A 9,677-nucleotide genomic window follows, 5' to 3' on the forward strand; every position below is an offset into this window, starting at 1 on the left:
TATTGTTAAAATACCCCTAAAATATAATATACACACATTTCATGTAATTAGTGGACAAATTACATTAAACTCTAGTGGAGAGTTACATATTTGGTCACTTGCCAAAATAAAAAATAAAATTACAACCACTAGTCAGTCATATATAGAAGAAATTATTTCAATTTATATGACTTATTTTAATTCTTTTTTAGTCAGTCTCAATAAGAATAACATATTTTTATATTTTAATATTAATAATTTAATTTTAATATGTCTATTTTACTTTTAATAAAATGATTTATAGTCACAGAAAAGTTTATGACTTATTTTAGATTACATATTTCAAAAGTCTTTTTTTCTTTGTTATACTCTGTTTCAGATTAAACTAACTCATCATATAAATTAGAACACAGAAAATACTAGTTATAATATACTATTAATTACAATTATTTTGATGAGCAACTATACGCGTACGAGACATAATAACCATTGTGATTGTCTCCTTTGACAGAATGTGATGCCAATATGGAAGGAAATAGAGAACTACAAGGAGTATCAAAAGAGACTAGAAGCATATGTAGGGATCCAAAAATCAAAATACATAATAGAAGAAGCACTTTATATTGTAAGCATGGGAACAAATGATTTTTTGGAGAATTATTTTGCAATGCAAAGTGTACGTGCATTTCAATACACAACAGAACAGTATAGAGGGTTTATTATTGGACATGTTGAGAATTTTATTAAAGAAATTTATCAACTTGGAGCTAGGAAAATATCATTAACTGGACTACCACCAATGGGTTGTTTACCTTTAGAAAGAGCAGCAAATATGTTAAGAGGACAAGGTGATACATGCAATAACGATTATAATGATTGTGCTTTGAAGTTTAATGAGATGTTGAGTGCTTTAATTCAAAAGTTGAATAAGGAGCTTCCTGGGATTAGAATTGCTTTTGCTAATCCATATGGTATCATACTTCAAATGGTCGAAAATCCTGCCTCATTTGGTAAGTTTTTATCTTTCAATTACCTCATTTGTTAAATTTCATCAATGCATAAATCATCAGAAGTGGCACACATAATATATGTATGACTAAAGATCATACAAACTGAACACATTTCATTTCATAAGTTAGCTTTTAGAGACAATCGAGGTCGTTTCTTCTATAATTCAAGGGTCATAAGCAGAAATATCTCGAGGAACATTTAGAACGGGCTAGAGATATATAATGATAATAAATAATTGTGTGTTGGTGAATGAGCCTAATACTTATACACACGGGATGCCCATTTTTTGTTTTAATTGATATTATATTTTCACTTTTTGAGATTTAAACTATAAATTAAAAATAGTGATTAATAGTTAAAAAGTTTAAAAGGCATGAATAATTTATTTGACTCTCGAAATTAGCCGTCACATAAATGTGACAAAGAAATTAGTAAAATTAAGTTAGAGTTTACAAGTATAGTTATTTTGTAATTTCTTAAAGGTAAGTATCCATTTATATATATATATATATATATACTAAAATGATTGGATTTGTCGACGATAAACAATGTTTGCTAAACAACAATATTTGTCACTAATTTTACTAGCAAAGAATTAGCGACACTTTCATGCTAACTACAGAACAGTGACAAAGTTCATAGCTAATTTGTGCGTTTTTTAATGTATAAATTGATTATGTTCTAATGATTTGTTTTGTTTTAAACAGGATTTGAAGTGGAACGTATAGCATGTTGTGGCACAGGATTATTCGAAATGAGTTACTTATGTAATAAGTTAAATCCACTCACATGCCGTGACCCAAATAAGTATGTTTTTTGGGATTCTTTCCATCTCACCCAAAAAACTAACCAAATTATCACCAATTCCTTGATGAAAAATGTCCTCCATCAATTTGTGTAATATACCTAGATCGATAGGTTTTATACCTTGTGTTATTTTTTTAGTTTGATTTGCTAGATTGTATATCATCATCCAAGAGTTAGAATTTAAAAAAATATATATATAATTGTATATAATAGTCATATCAAGAAGATGTGATATAATGATATTTGTACTCTTCATTTCAACTCGCCAAGTGATGTAATTTTTGTTTTGAAAAATTGTATTCTAAAAACTTTAAAATTATTTTTTTCGTGTAAGAACATTACTATTATTACTCTTCTTTTTTTAGTCAATTCTTTTTTCTTTCCTCGGCTTGGAGTACATTAAATTTGTGTACATTAATATATACGAGGATTTAGAGAATTTTACATACTTGCTTAGCCCTAACTCTGAATCTGAAATCCTTAGAGGAAGGTCCATGTAAATATCATCTAGTAATTTAGTGAGTCTTAATTATTTTTTTAATATTATTCTTAGTATTAAATAATTATATAAAGTAATAAAGCTTGAAACCATTATTACTAAGGTTAATTTTGGAAAATACAACTCTATTTAAAGCTTTCTTGACGTGTGTGTGCAAGCATAGTTTTCAAAGGCATTTTCGGATATTTTTGCTATAAATTATTTTTTTTATTGGTGGTGTAAAGATATAATATGTTATGTTATCTTATTTTTATAATAATAATGATTTTTTGTAAAATATATAAATAAATAAAGCAACTAAAATAACAATGTTATAAATATTTTTTAGATAATTATGCCTTAAAATTGATAAGGATATATAGATTTCATACCATTATATTTATTCATTTTTTGTTATTACTCTTACACTTTTTATTATTTCCTTCTTTGCAAGATACGAACAATATTTGGTGCTAATATTAGTTGAGGATGGAAAAGTAATACATTATACATGTAGAGATGGATAATAATTTTACTTTAAAGATTATCTCTAGTATCATTGTTATTATTTGTCTTGTTACCTTTCTGAAATAAAAATTATAATATATTTTTCCTATATTATTAGTGATTTTATTTAGATTTATTATTGAAAATTTTACTTTTATTTATTAATTTTTAGTAATAAAATCACTAAATTGAAGTTAAATCAAATATATGCCTCGTAAATTCATGAAACTTACACACTATATCTCAAAACTTACGTATCATTTTGTACTACATAAAATGTCTCACCGTAAGCCTTTGCCTTTTAAAAATGTTAGTAAAAAATAATTTAGATACTATTCCCTCCGTTTCAAAAAGAATGACATCCTTTTTTTTAGTTTGGTAACATTTTAATTTTAATTTTCTATGTGTCATGTTTATTGTCAGAAAATTGAAGACAATTTTTTTACATTTGACATAATTTTAATTTAGTATCACACGATTAAAAAAATTATATTTTAAACTTTATGTCAAGTCAAATTAAATAATTTTTTATAAAACGGATGAAATAATATAAAAGGGGACGAGTAACACGTAGATAATTTTTTTCATTACTCAATCATTAATTATTCACCAACAAACTCCTGCCAAAGGACCCTCTTTCCCACCTATTCACCTGTATAAGAAGTAAATATACTTAACTCAAATTCCCATAAGCTTAACCCAAAAAAAAATAAATGGAAGCTTATTACAAGTTCATTCCATGTCTTATTATAATTTTTGTTCAACTAACTATTATTATCCCTTGTGTTATAGGAGGAAAAGTTCCAGCAATTATAGTATTCGGCGATTCATCGGTAGATGCTGGAAATAATAATCAAATTTCTACTGTTCTTAAGAGTAATTTTGAGCCTTATGGACGTGATTTTTATGGTAAAATGCCAACAGGAAGATTTTGTAATGGGCGTATCCCGCCTGATTTTATATCTGAGGCTTTTGGTTTGAGACCATTTGTGCCTGCTTATTTGGATCCAATGTTTAGTATTACTGATTTTGCTGGTGGAGTTTGTTTTGCTTCCGCTGGTACTGGTTATGATAATGCCACTTCTCAAGTTCTAGTAAGCAATTCATTACATCTCTCTACTTATTGCTCCATCTGTTTTTCAATTTATATGACAAATTTTTCGAGATTCAAATTATTTTATTTATTTTGTTTTTTTTTTATTTGTTCATTTTAAATTGACATATCTATTAAGAAAATAATTAATGACTTAGCGAGTTTATTATTTTGTCCCTATTAATTATGAAGTGGATGAAAAGTTTTACATTTTTCAAAGTAATTAGTCATCTAATTGAGGGTATAACAGGTAAAGAAAATTGTCCTTTTCCTGATTTTCCGAAATGAACAAATAATTAGGGATAAAAGGAAAAATAGACAAATAATTACGGACGAAAGAAGTATGTATCTTTCATATAGTTTTATATAATTTATATACATAAGCTTTTTTTAGAAAAGGAAAAATGCACAAGTATCTCTTCAACCTATGTCTGAGGTACATTTTCGGCCTACGTGACACTAGCTTGAAAGAAAAAGTCAACCAGCATTGGGCCCACGAGATAGTGCCACGTAGATCGAAAAGGGGTAGAAATTATTAATAAAATAAATTCAATGGTAATAGAACCTTAGTATAATATAAGTGTGTCTGAGATTTTGGACATATATTGAAGGATACTTGTGCATGATCCCTTAAAAAAATAAAACTTTAATGCCCAAATTTCTAATAAAACCAAAATTTTCATATATTTTAGGACGGGTGAAATATAGTAGCATTTTTATTTTTAAGTGAAAAAAAAAGTGAGGCAAATCATTTCATGGATAGAATATTTGTCTTGTTATGATTTTCATATCATATTTGAATTTTATTCTTTTTGGGAAGGAAAATTAATGTACTAGTAGAATCATTGGTTTTATTTTTCTAAAAGAAAAAAATTTAAAACTCTTTCCTATTTAGTTATTTCTTTCTCGAAAAAAAAGTTTGGATTTTTATAATTAATTGAAGATTGTTCTTCTTATATCATAATATAATATCATTCAGGCATTCATAGTATAGTCTTTTACGAGTTTTATTTAGCAAGTGATTATAATTTCAATAAATTTTATGTTTATTTAAATATTAATTTAGTTTTTAATTTATAAATCACTTAATTAAAATATTATATAGTTTACTTTATTTATCAATTAATTTATCACCATTCAGATTTATTCTATTTTGAACCTAACAATATTATCCATCTTAAATTGACTTGAAGTATAATTATTTTATCTTTTGTGGTTTGGAATATAATTGTGTTTGTTGGGTGAATCATGAATAGGACATCTATTAACCACTCTCCTTAATTTAGGAAAAGGAAAAATATAGAAATCTTTGTGGAGCATTTATTATACTCTTTCCTCTTAATTTACGTGGTCTAATTTTGTTGGGCACAGAAGTTAAAAATATAGAAAGACTGAAAATTTTCAAAATTCTCCTTAAAAGAGTACAACAACTTTATGAACTCAAGATGCATAAAATATTACTCCCTCATTTATCTTTACTTTGTTTGTTACTTTCCTCCTTTAATAATGGTGTTTATTATATCAAAAATAATTATTCAATCATATTTATTTAATTTATAAAATTAAAAGAGAATTTATTTTTTATATCTTTTTTATTCTTTTTATTAAATATACTCTATTTGTTTCTAATTACCTGTTCACTTTGAATTGACTTATTAAGAAAAATAATTATTGACATAGAGAGTTTATTATGTTACCTCTATTAATTATTAAGTAGATGAATTTAAAATTTAAGATTTTTAAGAAATTTTATATTTTTTAAATTAATTAATTGAGGGTATAATAGGTAATATCATTTTTTTATTTGTCAAAATGAATAAGTAACTAGGAACAACTAAAATAAAATAAAATTGATAATCAGGGACATGGAGTTATATTATAATCCAACACATTTTTCAAAGCATTAAATTTACTAAAGTCGAAGGATAATGTAGTAATATTATCCATAGTATTTATGTTTCTTAAGGGGGGTGTCAAGTCAATAGTAGACAACTATTATTCGACAGAGTGAGTATATTATTTTAAAATGTCCATCTATATTTTTTAAATTTATAAAATTAATGAATAATTATCTAGATTTTTTAAATTTATAAAGTTAATGAATAATTTACTATGTTGTGTATATTATACATTTGCTATTAAATACTACTCATTTTCAATGTTAAATGACTTATATTTAATAAGGGTGATTTGGTAAATTACCCCTATTATTTACTTGTTCTTGATCATTGTGTCAAGAATAAAAAGCAATAATATCATTAAATATTTTTCAAATAAGAAAATATCTAAAAAAATAAATAAATAAACTAAAAAAAAATGTATTTCCCATAAATTAGAATGGAGAAAGTATTATTTATGCACAATCCGCCTAAATTGAAACAGATAAAGTATTATGTATATATAATTCGTATACATAATTCATCTAAATTGAGACAGAAGAAGTATTATGTATATATAATCTGCCAAAATAGGTGAAAGTATGTCTATTATCAGTTATTTTGATGAGCGACTATACACGTGTCAAAATTTATTTATTTTTATATCTAATTAATTGACTCCTTTTGACAGAATGTGATACCATTGTGGAAGGAAATAGAGAACTACAAGGAGTATTCAAAGAAACTAGAAGCATATGTAGGGAGAAAAAAAGCAAAATACATAATACAAGAAGCACTCTATCTAGTGAGCTTGGGAACAAATGATTTCTTGGAAAATTATTATTCAATACAAAGCAAACGTGCATCTCAATTTACAATAGAACAATATCAAGGCTTTCTAATTGAACTTGCTGAGAATTTTATCAAAGAAATTTATCAACTTGGAGCTAGGAAAATATCATTTACTGGACTTCCTCCAATGGGATGTTTACCTTTAGAAAGAGCAACAAATATTATAGGAGGACATGGAGATGCATGCAATGAGAAATATAATGATTGTGCTTTGAGGTTTAATGTGATGTTGAATGGTTTGGTTGACAAGTTAAATAGGGAACTTCCAGGGATGAAAATGGTTTTTTCTAATCCATATGAGCTCATACTTCAAATTATCAGAAATCCTTCTTCATTTGGTAAGTATCTTTTTAATTCTTTCAACTATTTGGTTACTTCTATCTTTGTGCTTTGTTATGTTAATTGTAAAGGCATAATACATAAATATGTATTATCGGACTTCATCTAAGATATTTTCTTCGTTTCAAAAAAATTGATTTAATTTGATTTGACACGGAGTTTAAGAAAATAAAGAAGACTTTTGAATCTTGGGGTCCTAAATTAAAGTTATGTGAAATGTAAAAAATTACTCTTTAATCTTGTACCCTTAAACATGTCACCTGGAAAGTTGAAATCAAAATGTTACCAAAAAAAGAAAGAGGTCCATTTTTTTAAAATAAACTACAAATAAAAGGAGGTCATTATTTTTAAATGGATGGAGTATATGTTCTTCGATTTTGAGTGTGGAGGTATTTAAACTTGTATAGAGTTGAACAAACATATACACACATCCTACTTGACGTCCTATGTGGCAATTAATGTCCAGCACAACATCTTACATGATGTCCTACATGTATTATGTCACATTGAACGATTGTGTATATTTGTTTAACTTTATACAATTTTAAGTGTTTGCTTGTGCAAACCCAAAGTTAAAGACAAAAATAACAGTTAAGATCAAGTTAAAAGACATATTTATGTAAATATATGTGCAATGTGTCTTTGAGGTATTAATACAATAACATTAAAAAGTAAAAATGGAGTTGTAGCAACACTATAATTGTCCATTGTTTTGTCCAATAGGGAGATGATACAAATACTACATCATCCATCAAGTACAACTTACTTCTCTAAAATTCCAAAATGCCTTCCGTTTTTAAGTTTACATGTCAAGTTGTGCTGCTTGAGCTGCTCTCTATGACTTCTTATATATAATATATATAGGAGAATAATATAGTATTAAAACTTACTAACTATATTTATTTCACAATTTCTTAAATGTAATTCACCATTTCTTACATCTCTTTGGATGGATTAACAATTAATTAATTATCTTCTAATGAATTGGTTAATTTGTTTTGCTTGGGAAACAGGATTTGAGGTGGCTGGTGTAGCATGTTGTGGCACAGGATTATTTGAAATGAGTTATTTATGTGACAAATTAAACCCACTAACATGCACTGATGCAAATAAATATGTATTTTGGGATTCTTTCCATCTCTCCCAAAAAACTAATCTCATTATCACCAATTTCTTGATGAAAAATGTCCTCAATCAATTTTTATAATATCATGTAACTTTGTACAACCATTTATTGTGTTGTTTTTAATTTAATTTGCTAAAATATATTATAAATGTACTACGATCCAGAGTGTGAAAAAAACAATATATATTTCATTGTATATATTGGTCATAGTTGTAATCTTCATGTAATTTGTGATTCTTGTTTGTCTAATAAACTTGTATTTATTCGTTTAAGGATATTACTATAAATTGGAGTACACTGACAATTTAATTACCATTTAGTCTCTCAAATGGACCATATCTCCAATAAGACATATTTTGGGGATGAAAACTCCAATTTGTTGTTGGCTAAAAGGTGTAGTCCATGATATGTCATCTACACACATCATGACACCTCTTTTTGCTTGTAAGTTGTTTGTATAAAACTACTTATAAATTGTGTGTTTAAACTATTTGTAATATAGGCTTGATTGCAAGCTTATTCAGTTATTTATAGCACTTTCTCTTAAATATTTATTAATACATGCACAATATGACTCATGAAAATCTTTCTAGAAAAAAATCATAAAAAATTTTAGAAGAACAAAGAGTACAAATATTTTACTAGTAATACCAGTACATGTTGGCTCATTAAAAATATTATCAGAAAAATTCAATAGGAAAAAATCTTTAGTTAAAAAAAAAAAGAGTGGAACACATTTTTTTTCTCTGATAAAGACGACCACGATTTAATTGTCCAAATCTCCGCATTCTGATTTTGTCATATCAATTATTGGAATAAAAACTTTAATGATAATTAAAGACTATCTTCTTTCCCAAGATCTATTATATCAAATCATCAAAAACGTATACATGAATGTAATAGTAATTCTCCATTTTGTGGTTGTCTCCCAAAGTAAAGACTTAGTTATCTTGTCCTTTTCATTGATGGAATGTGAAAGAGGGTCGATTTATTTTTCTCGCACACCACTCTAGGCAGTCTTACAGCGTCTGTAATACTTCAGCCTACTTACACCCACGAAAATTGACTAAGTATAGAAATACTTAAAACAGTAGCGTCAAACAACCAACAGAATTTACAGGAACCAGTCCCAACCTTTATTAACCTTTAAGTAATACAAAGGAAGGCTTCACGAATTAGTCTAAGGCTAGAAACACTCTGTTTTTGCCTTAGAAGAATTTCCACCTTTAAATCAAAATTCTGCACAATGGCAGTTACATGCGGCGGTTACAAGTGACACCTGTCCGACACTTGTCATCACAGGGTTCAAAACTAACTTTCCAACAGCTATATTTCCAACAGATAGAATTTAATTCAAATTACATTCCTATCTACACGAAATACTAATATTCTAACACTTAGAATATTTCAGGCTTCATTCCAACACTTAGAATATTTCAGCCAGCTTCCAACACTTAGAATATTTTAGCTGTCTTCCAACACTTAGTTTTATTTCAGCAATTTCGGGTGAACTGCCTTTGTTCCTGACATTGCCAAGTCTTCACAGCCTTGCCTCATCAAGTCAACATGCTGCCTTGCCAATGCCCTTAGCCCGCACGTAAGCCATGC

At 27.2% G+C, this 9,677-nt stretch overlaps 2 protein-coding genes across 2 annotated transcripts in view; both read left to right on the top strand.

Moving 5' to 3' along the window:
• LOC107019037 (GDSL esterase/lipase At2g04570-like) overlaps positions 1 to 2,039 on the top strand; it is a 4,388-nt gene extending 2,349 nt beyond the window's left edge. Inside the window, exons 2-3 of the mRNA XM_015219626.2 lie at positions 491 to 989; positions 1,698 to 2,039. Of these exons, the coding sequence (XP_015075112.1) occupies positions 491 to 989; positions 1,698 to 1,891 (693 nt within the window). The 3' untranslated portion in view covers positions 1,892 to 2,039. The remainder of the gene's footprint in view (positions 1 to 490; positions 990 to 1,697) is intronic.
• A 1,415-nt stretch (positions 2,040 to 3,454) lies between these two features.
• Positions 3,455 to 8,356, top strand: LOC107019011 (GDSL esterase/lipase At2g04570-like). The gene is made up of 3 exons (XM_015219597.2): positions 3,455 to 3,876; positions 6,444 to 6,942; positions 7,957 to 8,356. The coding sequence occupies exons 1-3, from the start codon at positions 3,496 to 3,498 to the stop codon at positions 8,148 to 8,150; spliced, it is 1,074 nt and encodes a 357-aa protein (XP_015075083.1). The 5' UTR covers positions 3,455 to 3,495; the 3' UTR covers positions 8,151 to 8,356.
• Positions 8,357 to 9,677: the final 1,321 nt, after the last annotated feature.

Source organism: Solanum pennellii, chromosome 5, assembly GCF_001406875.1.
Source record: "Solanum pennellii chromosome 5, SPENNV200".
Lineage (NCBI taxonomy): Eukaryota > Viridiplantae > Streptophyta > Magnoliopsida > Solanales > Solanaceae > Solanum > Solanum pennellii.

Excerpts from the sequence above, each read along its gene's own strand:
- LOC107019011 (XM_015219597.2), top strand. The coding sequence starts at position 3,496 with ATGGAAGCTTATTACAAGTTCATTCCATGTCTTATTATAATTTTTGTT. Across the intron at positions 3,877-6,443 it reads ATGCCACTTCTCAAGTTCTA|AATGTGATACCATTGTGGAA; the intron begins GTAAGCAATTCA and ends TCCTTTTGACAG. Across the intron at positions 6,943-7,956 it reads CAGAAATCCTTCTTCATTTG|GATTTGAGGTGGCTGGTGTA; the intron begins GTAAGTATCTTT and ends CTTGGGAAACAG.